A 19,096-nucleotide genomic window follows, 5' to 3' on the forward strand; every position below is an offset into this window, starting at 1 on the left:
CGCGCGACGCGGGCGTCCCGCCTCTGGGCAGCAACGTGACGCTGCAGGTGTTTGTGTTGGACGAGAACGACAACGCGCCGGCGCTGCTGCCAACTAGGGCAGGCGGCTCAGTGAGCGAGCTGGTTCCTCGGTCGGTGAGCGCAGGACAAGTGGTGGCAAAGGTCCGAGCAGTAGACGCGGACTCTGGCTACAACGCGTGGCTGTCGTATGAGCTGCAGCCGGCGGCGGGCGGCGCAGGCAGCCCGTTCCGCGTGGGTCTGTACACCGGCGAGGTGAGCACAACGCGCGCCCTGGATGACACTGACATGCCACGCCAGCGCCTGCTGGTGTTGGTGAAGGACCATGGTGAGCCTCCACTGGCAGCCACGGCCACGGTGCTGGTGTCCTTAGTGGAGAGCGGCCAGGCGTTGAAGACGTTGTCAAGGACATCAGCAGGCGCCGCGGGCCGCGAGGCGGAGCTAGTGGATGTTAACGTGTACTTGATCATCGCCATCTGCGCGGTGTCCAGCCTGTTGGTGCTCACGCTGCTGCTGTACACGGCGCTGCGGTGCTCGGCGCCGCCGACAGAGGGCGCGTGCGGGCCGGGGAAGCCCACGCTGGTGTGCGCCAGCGCGGTGGGAAGCTGGTCTTACTCTCAGCAGAGGCGACAGAGGGTGTGCTCTGGGGAGGGGCCGCCCAAGGCCGACCTCATGGCCTTCAGCCCTTCACTTCCTCAGGGTCCCAGCTCTCCAGGCAACGTGAGTCTCAAAATATGCTTTATAGTAGTTGTCATAGTTCTTTTTATTAAATATTTCTTCCATTTCTTTTAATCCAATTTTATTTAATAACTTTTCCCTGTGCATAAGGCTTTTAACTATTGGGTAATTAATTGTTCTTTTTCATGATATAAAGTATTTCCAAAATTAAAGTGTTTTATATAAACACTTTCATTTGCAATCTTTTAGGTTTTGTTGTACAAAAACAATGTAAGGAAGATATTTTACATTTTTAATTTATTCTCATATTAATTCATAATATGGTTATAGAGAAATACTTTAACAGCAGCTGTCAATTTTGCCATTTGTAGTTTTCCATGGAGTTTCAATTTTCTTTTATTACACCAAGTTAGCTTCTTTTCTTCAGTCACATTTTTGCAGTAAATGATTCTCTTCAACTTTATCTAAAATGTTGGCCTTGGTATCTTCATGATGAATATAATATTGATAATCTAAGAATTGTAGTTTCAAGGACTAATTTTCCTCATTTTTAATAGGAAATACATTTCCATGGCTTATAATTCTAGAAGTATGATAGAGTATGGTTAAAAGTTTCCCTCCATCTCTAAAACCAAGCCATCTAATGTTCCTTGTTGAATATTTCAAACATTTCTAGTTGTACAATATCCTTCAATAGATTCTTTATATTGAACTCTCCTTCTTTCTTTTAAAACATGAGATTTGTGTTGCTTTTCAACTTTTTGTTTCCACTTAATATATATTTTCAATCATGAAATATCATTACATAAAGAAATTTCTCATTCTTCATGGTAAACTGTGTGGCTATATCATAATTTATCTTTCCATTTTCTTAACAGTAATATTTAGTAGAATAATGGTTTATTTTTTTCTCAAATTTCTTCAAATTTCAATTTGCAAATTACTATATTGGTAATTAACTGTGAACTCTTAGAGTTGAGAAAACCCTAACATATTTAGGTTAGAAGATTTTAGTATTTCTTGCTGTTTTTTTCATTTTCAGTTTTAAAAATAAAATAAATAGACCTAAATACAAACTCGGGAGCTCTGGTGGCATAGTGCCTAAGGCATTTGACTGCTAACCAGAAGGCTGGTGGTTCAAACCCATTAGCCACTCCTTGGAACTAAGATTAAGCAATCTACCACTGTAGAGACACCACCTTGGAGTCAAATGGACTCCACGGCAGTGAGTTTGGTTTGGTTTAGATACAAACTCGAGATCCCTTCTTGAGTCTGTTGTTTATAAATAGAATTGTTTACAGGAAAGCCATACATTTGATGCTACCATAGACTAGGGTGCTCTCCATATCATGTAATGAAAACTATCTTTCTGCTCTTTGGAGACAAAAGTATGGGTTTAGCAGGTAACAAATATTCCACACTTTATAGAATATAATATTGATTCCTTGTTTGTTGCTTTGTCTATTTCTTTTATTATCCTGTGCAATTAATTTTATAACTAACCTTCTACTATATGATTCAGGTATTTCTAATGCCCCATTACATTGGGAAAGTCCTGAGATTGGGAGGGAGTTCTTAACACAGTTGAAATTTGTGTTTAACAATTTTCAACTTTGAAAAATGAAGGTAACTTTGTTTTTAAATGTAAACTCTTTGATTCATATTATAACAATGAGTTCTTTGCTGGGAGAGGGAGCTACTTATAGAGAAATGGACTAATTCCTTTTTCTTTACATAACTTATCTCCTTGCCCAGAATAAGCTATTTGAGTAAAATGCAATGAAAACAAATGCAAGCTGATTCTTAGGAGAGATCCAGTATTTTCTTTTTCCATATTAATTTATTTTACATGAAGGATTTAAGTAACATTTCAAAATTTATACCTGGAGCCAATAACAGTCATTAAAAAAAAAAAAAAAAAAAAACGCACTGCTGTGGAGTCAGATGCGACTCATACTGACACTTCCTTTGGTTTCCAAGGTGGTATCACTACAGAAGTAGATTGCCCAACCTTCCCTCCAAGGAGTGGCTGGTAGGTTTGAACCACCAGCCTTCTGGTTAACAGTCGAGAGCCTTAGGCACTATGCTACCAGAGCTCCTATAACAGTCATTACAGGTCTTCTAATTGGATTAGATTACAATCTCAACCTTCTGGAAATTTCTAGATGTTGCAATGGTAAGAAAAGTACAATACTTAACTAATTTTTAAAAGTTGAGATTTGAAGAGACTCTTCATTTACAGCAGAGCTTATGAAACTTTAGGAAACCTTCAACAAAAAGACTACAAGTCAGTGTCTCTGTTGCAAAGGTGTATCATCCTGTACTCATGGCTGCTCTGTGTGTGCAGAGAAGACAGGAGAAGTGCTCTAGAGTGCTTTTGGGGCTTTGGCTTTTCCGGAAGCATATGGCCACGCCTATCTTTGGAAGCACCTCTCTACAAGTTTGGTCCGCCTAAACTTTTGTTTTGTCAAGCGCTTAACCTTTTGCACCAGCCTGGAATGGGCACTAACATGTTTGGGTAAGGAAAGGAACCTTTTTTTAAAAAATTGGCCAGGCATGGAAGCTTTTGTTTACTCACAAATACTGTAATAAAAGATTAGTGACAAGGATAACTGAATAGGCCCAGGTAAATTGTTTTAAGACAAAACTTCTCCTGGGAAGAAGAGTCTTTTATTACAATTGTCTCTGAGGCTTTTCAAAATATGTCAGAATTTTGAACAGAGGGATGGACATTTGAAAAGTCATTTGCAACGTCTTAGTGGTGACTCTAACTTTCTCATTTCAAGGAAGAGTTTCATCACATCCAGTTGATTATATTAAGCATGAGAGTTCATGGTGAAGTTAACATCTGGGCTTGACTTTGATGCGAGGGTAACATTGTTAGAGGTAAAGATGGAGATTAAAAAAAACCTTGTGAAAAGTAAGAGCAGGTGGTCTATATTGCCTGCAAAATAGGATTCATGCTGCAGAGAAGTTGAAAATAAAACAGGACAAAAGTTGGCTGTGATCACACCTTAGGTCACCTAGAAGTGACTCCAATACGTTTGAATTTCTAGGTTTAGTGCAATTCAGTGAAAGCTGTATTCATGAAGATATATATGGTGGTAAGTGAAAAGACAAATAGTCAATAGATTGACTTTGAATATGACAGGTAAGAGAAAAGGAGTAATAAAAATTTCATATAGATGACATGGAAAATGTTCATAACATTAATATAAAACATAAATGTCAAAGGTCTGAATTTGGGGTGTCATCAATGAATCATGCTTTGGATGATAATACAGTTACTTAATACATGTGTTTCAGCATGTGTGGATGAAATAAAAAGATAGCAATAGAGGATGGAGACGTGGTTTTGTGAATACCTTCAATACAAACTTATTTGAACCTTTGCAAGTGGTCTAGATCTTTGAAAGGAAAAGAATATAAAGAATAGAAGGAACAAGATTCTAACTTCAGAAAATTATATTCAAGAGCAGCTGAATGATCAAAAACCAACACAGAAAAAATTATAGACATTCCACTAGAGTTTTCAGTGGTGGAGAAGCATCTGAAGGAAAAATGTATTTCATTTAATCTGATTCTATTGTATAAGCTGCAGAGAAATTAGAAGTGTCAAAAATCATACACACTAAAACTTTCACCTTGAACATTAAATTAAAGAAACAGCCTTAAGAATATTTTATATACATTAAGCTAAGAAAAAATGTAGTTTACGAACCTAAGGTTTTAAACACTTAGTTGCAATGTGTCAATTTAAAATTACATTCTATTTCCACAGCAGTATATATTACCATTTGCTGTGACAGACGTATATTTATATATTTCTTCTCTACAAGTTATTTAGCATATTTTACACTTCTAATTCAAGTGACTAGCTTGATCACATATAAATTTAATAAACTAGTTGATACCATTATTTAAAATTTTGAGGGAAAAGTTTTTTCAGCTGTGACTCATTAAACCCTTAACCAGAGTAAAATTAATAAAAGAAGTTAGATGGGATGAAACTGACTCTGAAAATACCAAACAAAAGGAGGATTTGATATTAAAGTAAGGCAAAAAAAAAGACTTTTTTTAAAAATTAAAAGCATTCCGCTAACAGTACCGAGCCGTTATGTGAATCCATGTCTTACTTACCCTTCGGAGCCGCATGATGTCGCTGTCTACCACGGAGTTACCTCTAGCCACTATTCAAAAACCAATCTTGCTATTGCAGCTTCCTTCCAAGAGTGCTGAATGATGGCGGAAGCCGAATTGGATTAATAGACTCAGGATCATACAGTATTTCATCTTTAGGCCAAAACAAGACCTTCTGATGGGAAGAATACAACCGGAATTTGACATGTTTATTACCCCAAAGGGCACACAGGGGACCCGGCGTCTGCTGCTCTCGCTTCTTCTCGTCGCCGCCTGGGAGACGGGGAGCGGCCAGGTCCACTACTCGGTCCCCGAGGAGGCCAAGCACGGCACCTTCGTGGGCCGCATCGCGCAGGACCTGGGGCTGGAGCTGGCCGAGCTGGTGCCGCGCCTGTTCCGGGTGGCGTCCAAAGGCCGCGGGGACCTTCTGGAGGTGAATCTGCAGAACGGCATCCTGTTCGTGAATTCCCGGCTGGACCGCGAGGAGCTGTGCGGGCGGAGCACGCTGTGCGGCGTCCACCTGGAGGTGATCGTGGAGAAGCCGCTGCAGGTTTTCCACGTGGAGGTGGAGGTGAAGGACATTAACGACAACCCGCCCGTGTTCCCCGTACAGGAACAAAGACTGCAGATTTACGAGTCTAGGCTGCCAGATTCTCTGTTTCCACTGGAGGGCGCGTCTGATGCGGATGTTGGCTCAAATTCCATCTTAACCTATAAACTCAGTTCCAGCGAATACTTCGCGCTAGATGTGAGAACAAACAGCGATGACAATAAACAGATTGGGCTTGTGTTAAGGAAATCTCTGGACAGAGAGGAAGCCCCCGAACATATTTTATTGCTGACGGCCACCGACGGAGGCAAGCCTGAGCTCACGGGCTCTGTGCAGCTGCTGGTCACGGTGCTGGATGTGAATGATAATGCTCCCAGCTTCGAACAGTCTGAATATGAAGTAAGAATATTCGAAAACGCTGACAATGGAACAGCAGTTCTCAGACTTAATGCTTCTGATCGGGATGAAGGAGTAAATAAGGAAATTTCCTACTCATTTAATAGCCTTGTTCCACCCGCGGTTTCTGCCAAGTTTAGCATAGACCCAAATACTGGAGAAATGGTAATTCGAGGGAATTTGGATTTTGAGCAAAAAAAATTATACAAAATACGGATTGACGCTATGGACAAAGGTTACCCACCCATGGCAGGTCATTGCACAGTTTTGGTGAAAGTTTTGGATGAAAATGATAATGCCCCTCAGATCGCATTAACTTCTGTGTCCTTGCCTGTCAGAGAGGACGCTCAACTCGGTACTGTCATTGCCCTAATCAGAGTGTCCGACTTGGACTCTGGTGCTAACGGGCAAGTGATCTGCTCTCTGACGCCTCATGTTCCATTCAAACTTTTGTCCACCTTCAAGAATTACTACTCTCTGGTGTTAAACAGTGCGCTGGACCGTGAGAATGTGTCAGTCTATGCAATAGTGGTGACAGCGCGGGACGGGGGATCGCCTTCTCTGTCGGCCACAGCCAGCGTGTCCGTGGAGGTGGCCGACGTGAACGACAACGCGCCTGCCTTCGCGCAGCCCGAGTACACAGTGTTCGTGAAGGAGAACAACCCGCCCGGCAGCCACATCTTCACGGTGTCTGCGCACGACGCGGACGCGCAGGAGAACGCGCTGGTGTCCTACTCGCTGGTGGAGCGGCGGGTGGGCGAGCGCGCGCTGTCGAGCTACGTGTCGGTGCACGCCGAGAGCGGCAAGGTGTACGCGCTGCAGCCGCTGGACCACGAGGAGCTGGAGCTGCTGCAGTTCCAGGTGAGCGCGCGCGACGCGGGCGTCCCGCCTCTGGGCAGCAACGTGACGCTGCAGGTGTTTGTGTTGGACGAGAACGACAACGCGCCGGCGCTGCTGCCAACTGGGTCGGGCGGCGCGGGCGGCGCGGTGAGCGAACTGGTGCCGCGGTCGGTGGGTGCGGGCCACGTGGTGGCGAAGGTGCGCGCGGTGGACGCGGACTCTGGCTACAACGCGTGGCTGTCGTATGAGCTGCAGCCGGAGGCGGGAGGCGCGGGCAGCCCGTTCCGCGTGGGTCTGTACACGGGAGAGGTGAGCACGACGCGCTCTCTGGACGAGGCAGACGTGCCACGCCAGCGCCTTCTGGTGCTGGTGAAGGACCACGGGGAGCCGCCGCTGGCAGCCACGGCCACTGTGCTGGTGTCGTTGGTAGAGAGCGGCCAGGCATTGAAGACATCGTCACGGGCATTTGTGGGCGCCACAGTCCCCCAGGGGGCTCTGGTGGATGTCAACGTGTACCTGATCATCGCCATCTGCGCGGTGTCCAGCCTGCTGGTGCTCACGCTGCTGCTGTACACGGCGCTGCGGTGCTCGGCGCCGCCGACAGAGGGCGCGTGCGGGCCGGGGAAGCCCATGCTGGTGTGCGCCAGCGCGGTGGGGAGCTGGTCTTACTCTCAGCAGAGGAGGCAGAGGGTGTGCTCTGGGGAGGGGCCGCCCAAGGCCGACCTCATGGCCTTCAGCCCCAGCCTTCCGCCCTGTCCTGTAGCTGCGGATGTTGGCGAGCGTCAGGATTCAAAGGAGGATCATTCTACCACAGTGAGTCTGAATTTTTTTTCCCCCGTAATTAACATTGAACAGTTATTGCCTTGGGATTTTCACAAATCTTTCTCCAAGGTCTACTTCTTCCGGTTTCAAAATTGTAGGCTATGAAAGTATCTGTATGTTTTAGTTTTATTTGTGTTAATTATTAAAATCCCCTTGGTATAATTTAACTTTAAATGAAATCAGACTAGTAATCAAATTCTACACCCCAAGTTTTTTGTCTTTGATCTCAAACTTTCCTTAAGCAAGTGTGTTTCTGGTTGTTTCTTTAGTACCGTGGGTGGAAGTGCTTCTTTTTTTTCTGAGTAATAATCTAGAATTCTAATTTCTTTACATTTGAACAATAATAATAAAGTGAGCGTTTCTGATTGGAATGGAGGAGAAATGCGGATATATCATGCTCTTTTAATAGCCTTGTTCCACCCATGGATATTGCCCAGTTTGTGATGGATAGATTCCAATATTGGAGAAATAGTAATTCAAGGGAATTTGAAGTTTGAAAAAGCAGGTTCATATACAATCTGCTTTCCTCCAAAACTCTAACTCTTACAAGTATGTATGAATTTCATTGGGGGTTCTTTGCTACAAGACCTAGTCTAAACCTATTAGTTCTATATTAATGCTTTTCACTATGCTGTGTAATGATTTTAAATAGTCACTATTTCTTTACATGATGGAAGCATAGACTAGTGATTAAGTGTTGTGAGTTCTGAAGTCATTCTCCTTTGATTAATTCCACTCCTACCAATTTTACTCAGTATGGCATTGGATAGATGACTTAACCTGTGAGTTCTCAGATTTCCATCTGTAAATTTGGGATAGTAGTGCCCACCATAGGCAATTTTGTTAGGTATTCAATAAGTTGATACTTGTAAGGTGCTTGTAACAAGGTTTGCCAGATTGTAAGCATTTAATACAACTTAGTTATTATTATTCCAAAGAAGAAAAAGAAAATTTAAAATATCAGAAATGTATCATTGTGGCTACTATGTTGTTTTATTTTATGTAAAGTTTTCTTATTCATTGGGAGACCATAATTACTGGATTAATCCTAGATGTCTCAAAGATTTTGAATGCCACATGCTAGAGTGAAAAACTAATTCAAATTAGTTTTTCAAAGTTGAATTTCAAAGGATGATTTTGGCAGTTGGAAAGCTTTTGGGAATAATAATTAAAAGGGCGTTTAATCTGCTGCATGCACATTTTTCTGAAATTCTTTTTAACTTTTCATGTTGGCCATCTTTTCCCAGGAAAAAATAGACTACCTTAAGTTAGAATGGGAGCTCTGGTGGTGTAGTACCTAAGGCATTTGGCTGCTAACCAGAAGGCTGGCGGTTCAAACGCACCAGCCACTCCTCAGAAGGAAGTTTGGGCAATCTACTTCCATAGTGATACGGCCTCAGAAACCTAAGGAGTGGTTACTGTGAGTTGGATCTAACTTATGGCAGTGAGTTTGGGTTTGAAGTTAGAATGCTGTATTTTCTTATGCTTAAAAGTTACCCAAAGTGCATCAGAGACCTAAATTGTGATTTGGGCACCCATGTGTTCATTTTCCATTCTTGAAATGGCAGAAGTCATGAATAGTGTTTTCTGTCTTTTTTCTTTTCTTTTTTTTTTTTTTTAAAGAAGTAAGTTCACAGTAATTTTGAAACACATACTGAAATTGATAGTGTTATAGTTTTACCAATCACTAAAGAGCACTACTTCTATACATGGTGATATCTTATAATCCTTTAAAATTGTGCTTGCTTTTTTTTTTTTTAAGGAAGTAGTGAACCATAGCCTTAATCTTGAGTAAACATTAAAAATAGGTTCTAGGTGGATCTCTAAGAGCTTGTTGCTGTGCCAGGAATCATTGAATTAGAAGATTCCTAGCTTCAAGAAGTTTAAAAAGCAGTAGGCTATATGTCATACATAAATATGACTCTAGTGAAAAGCAGAATATTATAAGTGTTGCAAAAGAGGTAAACCATTGTATAATTGTAATTGAAGAGAAATCCTTCCCTGTTCCCTTGTTGAAGAAGGCTTTCGAGGGTAATTATATTTTTAGTGGTTTTTAAATGGAGAAGTTTCCTCTAGGAGAATATTGAGAACAATAGGTATTCTTGGGAAAGCATCAGCTTAAGTAAATATGAGTATACAGAGAATCTCATATGTGCCCAGAAGCAGGGAATATTCTGCTTTGGTTGAAACATAGGAGACAGTATGAGATAAGGGCAGAAAAATAATAAGAGAAGATCTGTTGGGTAACTTTGAGCACTAGACGAATAATTTAGACTCCTTCAAAAGTCATTTGAAAGCTATCAAAAGGCACAAAGCTGGTGCTGAGCTCATGCCAGTGAACAAAAGCTGTTTTAGAGGAATAAGACTGTAAGGGTGAAGTGACAGGTGAATGAAATAGGAATGGAAAGAAAACACACAAAAAAGCTACTTTGGTCATTAAGGAATGCACCAATTATTGCAAACTCCATTTCAGCCAATACAAAACTTGAGAAACATTAGAATTCTGGTGCAATTATTTTACTTGCAGTTGGGAAGATGGGAGTAGAACTCACAAGAAAAAGTGCTCTACCAAGTAGATCTAAAAAGGATAAACCATCCCATGCTTGATTAAAGACCACGTATGACAAATGAGAGGCAAATTAGACTGAACAAAGTAACTCAGGTTACAACCAAAAAATCTAAATTATACTGAGTTTGTAAAAACAGGCAGATAATTATAAAACATGAGGCTAAAAAAGAGTACACAGATATGGATTCAGGAACCTTTTTGCCTCCTGGAACAGAATTATATATATAGATTTAGAATATTTGCTCCTCACAAAATTTACTTAATACAAATTCTTCAAAGATTCCAAACACCAATTGTTTTATTTACTTAAGAAATGTTTCTGAATTAATGGCTTATATTCCTTCCCCGCCTAAGAATAACACCTCTTCCAATAGCAGGAGACTGTTGAGCTTCAAGATCTCTATAGATAAGAATTCAAGGAATTTTCTCAACTCAGAACACTAAATCTAGGAATGCTGAGAGTTTCCTGAACTCCAGAGCAAAGGAATTTAAAACTTATGGCAGTTTCAATAATTGCTTTATTGTCAATTTGCTTTAAATCTTTATTTAAAAATCATGAAGTTTTTTTTCAAGAGGAAACAACAATTATGTTCACATTAAAATTTCAAAAGCAGCCAGTCCCCCCTAAGAATGTGTTCAGCAAACCTGAGAAATACAGTCCTACATTTTACTAAGTATAAAGAAAAAAAAAAAAATCAGAGGTTGAAATAAAACGTTGCATTTTAATGGGATGAAGTTTCTTTTGTAAATCGAACTTACTGTGTGGGCCACAGGATGTCGCCCTTCACCGTGGAATTTCCCGTATTCAAGCCAAAACGAAGTAATCCGTTTTCCCAGTGGAAAGACCATTCTCTCTCTTTCACTTTGTGGATACTGAACAATGGCGAACACATCAGAATTGGAATGAAGAGATAAGAAGGTTCCCCCAGGTTTTTAGACAAGTCTGGATGATTGGCACAAAGCGGCAAGAATTTGAGATGCTGTATCCGGGTCCAGGCGACCCAGGAGCGCGGCTTCTACTGCTGTTTTGTATAATTCTCGCATTTTGGGCGGCCGGGAGCGGCCAGGTCCACTACTCGGTCCCCGAGGAAGCCAAGCACGGCACCTTCGTGGGCCGCATCGCGCAGGACCTGGGGCTGGAGCTGGCCGAGCTGGTGCCGCGCCTGTTCCGGGTGGCGTCCAAAGGCCGCGGGGACCTTCTGGAGGTGAATCTGCAGAACGGCATCCTGTTCGTGAATTCCCGGCTGGACCGCGAGGAGCTGTGCGGGCGGAGCGCGGTGTGCGGCGTCCACCTGGAGGTGATCGTGGAGAAGCCGCTGCAGGTTTTCCACGTGGAGGTGGAGGTGAAGGACATTAACGACAACGCGCCAGTGTTCCCAGCGGCACAAAAGAATCTGTTTATGGCGGAATCTAGGATGCTTGATTCTCGGTTTCCGCTAGAGGGCGCGTCTGATGCAGACATTGGGGCCAACGCTCGGCTCACTTACAGACTGAGCCCCAATGAATATTTTTCGCTGGATGTTCCAATAAATGAGGAACAGGTAAAACCACTTGGACTTGTATTACAGAAACCTTTGGACAGGGAAGAAGCTGCAGAGCTTTATTTAGTGCTCACGGCCACTGATGGGGGCAAACCTGAGCTGACTGGAACCGTTCAGTTACTCATCACAGTCCTTGACGCCAATGACAACGCCCCGACTTTTGACAGAACACTCTATACCGTGAAAATACCAGAAAATGTTGCTAAAGGAACGTTGGTGATTAAACTAAATGCCTCAGATTTAGACGAAGGTTTGAATGGGGATATTATTTACTCATTCTCTAGTGATGTTCCTCAGGATATAAATTCCAAGTTCCACATAGACCCTGTAACTGGAGAAATTACAGTAATAGGACATATTGATTTTGAAGAATGCAAAGCCTACAAAATTCGAGTACAGGTTACTGATAAAGGCTCCTTACCACTGTCTGGCCACTCTACAGTTCTAGTAGATGTTGTGGACGCTAATGATAATGCTCCAGAGTTGGCCATAACACCTCTGTCCCTTCCAATCTCAGAAGACGCTCAGCCGGGCACAGTTATCACCTTGATTAGCGTGTCTGACCGTGATTCTGGAGCCAACGGGCAGGTGTCCAGCACCTTGACGCCAAATGTTCCCTTCAAGTTGGTGTCCACCTTCAAGAATTACTACTCGCTAGTCCTGGAAACTGCCCTGAACCGCGAGAGCGTGTCGGCGTACGATCTGGTGGTGACAGCGCGGGACGGGGGATCACCTTCGCTGTCGGCCACAGCCAGCCTGTCCGTGGAGGTGGCCGACGTGAACGACAACGCGCCTGCCTTCGCGCAGCCCGAGTACACAGTGTTCGTGAAGGAGAACAACCCGCCCGGCAGCCACATCTTCACGGTGTCTGCGCACGACGCGGACGCGCAGGAGAACGCGCTGGTGTCCTACTCGCTGGTGGAGCGGCGGGTGGGCGAGCGCGCGCTGTCGAGCTACGTGTCGGTGCACGCCGAGAGCGGCAAGGTGTACGCGCTGCAGCCGCTGGACCACGAGCAGCTGGAGCTGCTGCAGTTCCAGGTGAGCGCGCGCGACGCGGGCGTCCCTCCTCTGGGCAGCAACGTGACGCTGCAGGTGTTCGTGTTGGACGAGAACGACAACGCGCCGGCGCTGCTGCCAACTGGGTCGGGCGGCGCGGGCGGCGCGGTGAGCGAACTGGTGCCGCGGTCGGTGGGCCCTGGCCACGTGGTGGCGAAGGTGCGCGCGGTGGACGCGGACTCTGGCTACAACGCGTGGCTGTCGTATGAGCTGCAGCCGGTGACGGGCGGCGCGGGCAGCCCGTTCCGCGTGGGTCTGTACACCGGCGAGGTGAGCACGACGCGCGCTCTGGACGAGGCAGACGCTCCGCGCCAGCGTCTTCTGGTGCTGGTGAAGGACCATGGGGAACCGCCGCTGACGGCCACCGCCACCGTGCTGGTGTCGCTGGTGGAGAGCGGCCAGGTCTTGAAGACATCTTCGCGAGTATTTGTGGGCGTCACCGCCTCAGAGGCAGCGGTGGTGAATGTCAACGTGTACCTGATCATCGCCATCTGCGCGGTGTCCAGCCTGCTGGTGCTCACGCTGGTGCTGTACACGGCACTGCGGTGCTCGGCGCCGCCGACAGAGGGCGCGTGCGATCCGGGGAAGCCCACGCTGGTGTGCGCCAGCGCGGTGGGGAGCTGGTCTTACTCTCAGCAGAGGCGGCAGAGGGTGTGCTCTGGGGAGGGGCCGCCCAAGGCCGACCTCATGGCCTTCAGCCCCAGCCAACCTCAGGGTCCCAGCTCTCCAGGCAACGTGAGTCCTAAACAATCTATTTCCAACACTTTAAACGTATATTTAAAAAAAAAAAAAATGTTAATCTACTTAAATATTTTTTTCTTTCATCTTTAAGTTAATAGGTTTGTAAATATAATTTTTAGCGTTACTGGTCTATTTGCACTGGTCTATTATTTAAAATTATATTTATGCTATGTTCACTTTACTTAGGTGGCATATTATATTAGACCAAAATCAGGGATTTATAGTGATAACTTTCACTTTTGGATGACGGTTTTACCAGTTGGAATAGTAGATTTTCTTTCCATTACATATCAAAAAAGAAAAAAAAACTTACTGCCGTTGAGTCAATTGCGACTCACAGTGATCTCTTCTTAGGTTTCTGAGGTGGTATCTCTACGGAAGTAGATTGCTCAGTCTTCCTTCTGAGGAGTGGCTGGTGAGTTTGAACCTCCAGTCTTCTGGTTAGCAGTCAAATACCTTAGGCACTAGGCCACCAGAGCACCCTTCCATTACATATGGATTTTAAAAATTAGATGTTTACCTGCACACTGTTTAAGATCCAATCTCTTTTATAACCCATTCTTTAATAAACGCTTCAGTTAAATGTTTTCATTAAATTATTTTGATAATTATGTATTTCTCTCTCTCTCTCCATATATATATATGGTTTATATATATATAAACCAACCCCATACAATCAATTTATTTTCTTTTTAGTACAGACTTCGGACTAGTTTATTTTTAATGCAGCAAATTGTTTTCTATTCAGTCACAGTTGTGAAGTTACTGATTTCTTTTTAAGTTTCTTTGTAGAATTGCCTTTGCCATGCTCATGTTGAATTAATATTAATGACTTTACAGTATAGTTTCAATGGCAGTTCAATTTTGTTCCTTGTCCATATAAGAGATATAGTCACATGCTTCAAAATCCAAGAAATTAAATCGAGTACATAACCAAAATCTCCTTGCCATCTCTAATCCCAAACCATCCACTTTATCTCAGAATTTCTGATGCCTTTCAATTTCCTTTGTATCCTCCAAGAAACTATGAAAACCAAGAAAAATCAAAACCACTTCAGCTGCCAACCTTTCAGTCAGCAGCCAAACACTTAACTACCATTAGGGCTCCTTGCAAGACCTATAACCTATACATACCTACTTATGTACATATGCTTATACACATACATACACACACACAAGCAACCTGTCTTAAAAAGGAAACAAGTAAAACATTAAAAAACCTACCCTTCTGCACTTGCATTTTTTTGCTTTAATATATCTATTGGTGTTCATGCCATGTTACAACACAAGAAGCGTCTTCATTCCTTTTTTTTTAAAGTATAACTGCAAGTTGTTTTATTATATGATTACAGCACATTGTTTATCTGTTGTGGACTTTGTTGGAAGAATAATTCAATTATTCAAATTTGTGTTTCTAACAGTTTACAAATAATTTCATTTGTTAGAAGTGATAATCAACTTTCACAGTTGGTATCTATTAACAAACGTTGTTAAGATATTTAAAGTACCTTGCTTTTTTTTAAAAAAAAATATGTGCTTTAAAATAAAAGTAGAGGTATGTAGACTCGAGAACTAGTCCCATAATTAATGGAATTATTTACCATGAGCAATAAATTTGCAACCATCATGAGACCAATTTTACTGATCCCTTTGAAAGAATAATCCATTTAATAGAAAATGTATATATGTTCTAGACTTCTGAAGATAATCACTGTAATTGTTTTTATTTCTCTTCTTTTTACATGCAATAGTTCAATAATACTAACGTATTATTTAAAATTTCTAAAATTTCATATATCTTGGTAAGTATTATAAGTTGTTCAAGGATTCTACTCACTACCTTCATCTGCATTCAGTAACTATTATTACCTTTTTAAGGTAAATTCTTTTTCAGATATTGAAACTGTTTGACTTATATTGTTGTTGTTGTTATGTGCCCTCGAGTTGGCCCCGACTCATAGCGACCCCTCCTTGGGTTTCCGAGGCAGTATCACTACGGAAGTAAGATTGCCCAATTATATTATGACTATGGAAATTTTCTTTATGTTTTTAATCTTTGGAATACATTATTAGAAATAGTCTTTGAGTAAATAAAGTAAGGAAAAATGTTTCTCATAAAATACATTTATTTTCTTTTTCCATATTGCTTGCTATTACATAAGGATCTTTAGTACATTTGCTGTTTACTAGCTGTAGCTAATGAGAATACCAGTGTCTACTGGTTATATTCTCAAGCACCTGGATTGCTGTAGGGACATGAGTAAAAGGCCATATGTGATACTTAAATTTTAAAATTTAGAAGCTGACTAGACTCTTCAGTTGGACCCAAGGTTATGAAAAAATGCAACCACCCAAGAAAACCTTCAATGTAAAAAGCTTCTGGATATTATGTACTTTATGAAGGCATTTCTAAGTATAAGTGATGGAACCCTTTGTTTCCCCCGAAAAAACCTACTCAGAGAAGGTCAACGAGAAGCTTCTCTAGAGTAATTCCAGTTAAACATACTGAGATCGAGCTCCTGGGTAAATAACTTCTTTGTAACACAGTCACCTGTGAAGCTTTTTCAAGTTGCCCAGATCCTGAGCAAGAGAGGTAAAGGATAGATCACTTGTCTTTCCCTTCAACCAAAACCAACCCACTTCCATCCAGTTGATTTCAACTCACAGTGACCCTTATAGGGCTTCCAAGGCTGTAAATCTTTATAGAAGTAGATTGCCTCACCTTCCTCCCTCTCACCTTCCTCCCTTGGAGGGAGTAGCTGGTGGGTTTGAGCCGACAGCCTTCCGGTCAGCAGTTAAATGCCTTACATATATAGTAATTCAAAGGACCACACAATCACCTACAATTGAGGCATTTATGATGAATATGTAGATAATTAACATTTGATTTGGTTTTGGTCTTTAAAGGGTGGATAGAATCTTGATAGATAAAGACAAAGTAATAGAACAAATGCCTAGAACAAAGAGTGTGTTGAAGAAGAGAAAAATATTGTCTTTTTTTTTTTTTTTAATGAAATAAGATCCATATTTGAAAGTGGTTGGAGACATGGAGTCTTTTTCATACTATTAATATAATGTGTTGGTATTTTCTTCCACAGAGAGATGGTGGATTTGCTAGAGGTTTTAGTGCAATTCAATGAAAGTTATTCCTAAAAACACACAAAAATGTAATATGTAAAAGGGTAGATGAGATGTAGGCAAATTTTAAATATGGCAGGCATGAGAAATAGAGTCATAATAAAATTGCACACAAATGAGTTTGGAGAATGATCATGATATGAAAACAAAACAATTTTCCAAAATTTGGATTTTGAGGTAAGTTCAGAATCAGTTCAATGGCACAGAACAACATTATTCATTAGATAAGTTAACTTGTTTTGTAGGCAGTGTTAGGGTGTACAACTCAAAGTGTTAAGTAGAAAAATGGGGTTGAAGATATGGATTTGGTAATTTTAAAATAATAAACTCATGGAAGAACTTCAAGCCATGGAAGTAAATAAGCAAAGGAAAAGGATTAACAAATAAAAGGCTAAAGGCATAATTTAAAAAAATGTCCATATTTTGGATCAGTGGAAAAAAATGAAGAACTAGCAGAAAATACCAGTAGTAGAAACACTAATCAGGTTTTTGGTGGCAGAGAAATTTGCAAAGAGTGAGAGGTCTATTTTTAACAAGCTCCAGAGATATTAAGGACTCTTCTATTAAGAATATTTGACATTCACTGAAGAAATAAAAATAGAAAGTGAACTATAATCTACAGCCTTTTAAAAGTATGATGAAAAATAGAAAAGTTAGAATTGTAACTTCATTCCAAAGTAATACATAGCAGGGTTTCCTGTGACAAGACAAATACGAACATATTTATTCTACATAAAAGTATAGAGAGTAATTTTATACTTCTATTACCCATGAGATCTGCAGATCATATTTTAATTTATTACTAACTGATACCAATATTTAAAATATTGAGAAGAAACTTCTTTCCCTTTGAAGAAAGTAATTCCTAAAGGAAACTAAATTAATCCAAGGACCCAGACAGTATAATAGCGTCTCTGCATTTGATAATTTAAGGAATTCCTATCAGGATGAAGGAAAATAAAATGGTTATTGCAATAAAAGAAACCAAATGTAGGGAAGGTAAGTAAATTCATGCAACCATTACCCTTTGGAGCCGCTTGATGTCGCTGTCCACCAAGAAGTTCCCTCCAGCCAAGCTCCAAACACCATCCCTTTCATTTTTTTTCTCTCTGAATGCTGAACAATGGTGGATGAAGAGGAATTGGATTAAAACACTCCCAACCAATACAGTAGTTCATTTTATTTCAAGACAAGATCTTCTGATGGGAGTAAAACTTGAAATGGTGTTTTCCTGGCGAGGAGTCCAGGGATCCCCGCATCTGCTGTTCTGGATTCTTTTGCTCGCATTCTGGGCGGCGGGGAGCGGCCAGGTCCACTACTCCGTCCCCGAGGAGGCCAAGCACGGCACCTTCGTGGGCCGCATCGCGCAGGACCTGGGGCTGGAGCTGGCCGAGCTGGTGCCGCGCCTGTTCCGGGTGGCGTCCAAAGGCCGCGGGGACCTTCTGGAGGTGAATCTGCAGAACGGCATTCTGTTCGTGAATTCCCGGCTGGACCGCGAGGAGCTGTGCGGGCGGAGCGCGGTGTGCGGCGTCCACCTGGAGGTGATCGTGGAGAAGCCGCTGCAGGTTTTCCACGTGGAGGTGGAGGTGAAGGACATTAACGACAACGCGCCAGTGTTCAGGGTAAAGGAACAAAAGCTGTTTGTTTCAGAATCCAGAATGCCAGATTCACGGTTTCCGCTAGAGGGCGCATCGGACGCCGATATTGGAGTTAACTCCGTTTTAACCTATAGGCTTAGCTCTAGTGATTACTTCACGCTAGATGTAAATTCAAAGAACGAAGAAAATAAACAGGTTGAGCTTGTGTTAAGGAAATCTCTGGACAGAGAGGAAGCCCCTGAACATATCTTAGTGCTGACGGCAACCGACGGAGGCAAGCCTGAGCTCACGGGCTCTGTGCAGCTGCTGGTCACGGTGCTGGATGTGAATGATAATGCTCCCAGCTTCGAACAGTCTGAATATGAAGTAAGAATATTCGAAAACGCTGACAAAGGAACAGTAGTTCTCAGACTTAACGCTTCTGATCAGGATGAAGGAGTGAATAAGGAAATTTCCTACTCATTTAATAGCCTTGTTCCACCCGCGGTTTCTGCCCAGTTTAGCATAGACCCAAATACTGGAGAAATAACAATTGAAAAGAATCTTGATTTTGAAAAAGTGAATTCATATAAAATCCTCATTGATGCCACAGACAAAGGCCAGCCCCCCATGGCGGGGCATTGCACAATTTTGGTAAAAATTTTAGATGTTAATGACAATACCCCACAGATTACCTTGACTTCATTGTCACTGCCAGTCAGAGAGGATGCTCCACTCGGTACCGTCATTGCCCTGATCAGCGTGTCCGATCAAGATGCTGGTGCAAATGGGCAGGTGATCTGCTCTCTGACGCCTCATATCCCCTTCAAGCTGGTGTCCACCTTCAAGAATTACTACTCACTGGTACTGGACAGCGCCCTGGACCGTGAAAGTGTGTCAGCCTACGAGCTGGTGGTTACAGCCCGGGACCGGGGATCGCCTTCCCTGTCGGCCACAGCCAGCGTGTCCGTGGAGGTGGCCGACGTGAACGACAACGCGCCCACCTTCGCGCAGACCGAGTACACGGTGTT

General features: G+C 42.6%; 1 protein-coding gene across 1 annotated transcript in view; it reads left to right on the forward strand.

The window, feature by feature from the left end:
* LOC103195446 (protocadherin alpha-2) overlaps positions 1-19,096 on the forward strand; it is a 297,204-nt gene that overhangs the window by 15,138 nt on the left and 262,970 nt on the right. The window contains exon 2 of the mRNA XM_042780708.1: positions 162-737. Coding sequence (XP_042636642.1) covers positions 162-737 — 576 coding nt within the window. The remainder of the gene's footprint in view (positions 1-161; positions 738-19,096) is intronic.

The sequence above is a fragment of the Orycteropus afer genome, unplaced genomic scaffold, assembly GCF_000298275.1.
Source record: "Orycteropus afer afer isolate SDZICR_OR568_19922 unplaced genomic scaffold, OryAfe1.0 scaffold00056, whole genome shotgun sequence".
In the NCBI taxonomy this organism is placed as follows: Eukaryota; Metazoa; Chordata; class Mammalia; order Tubulidentata; family Orycteropodidae; genus Orycteropus; species Orycteropus afer.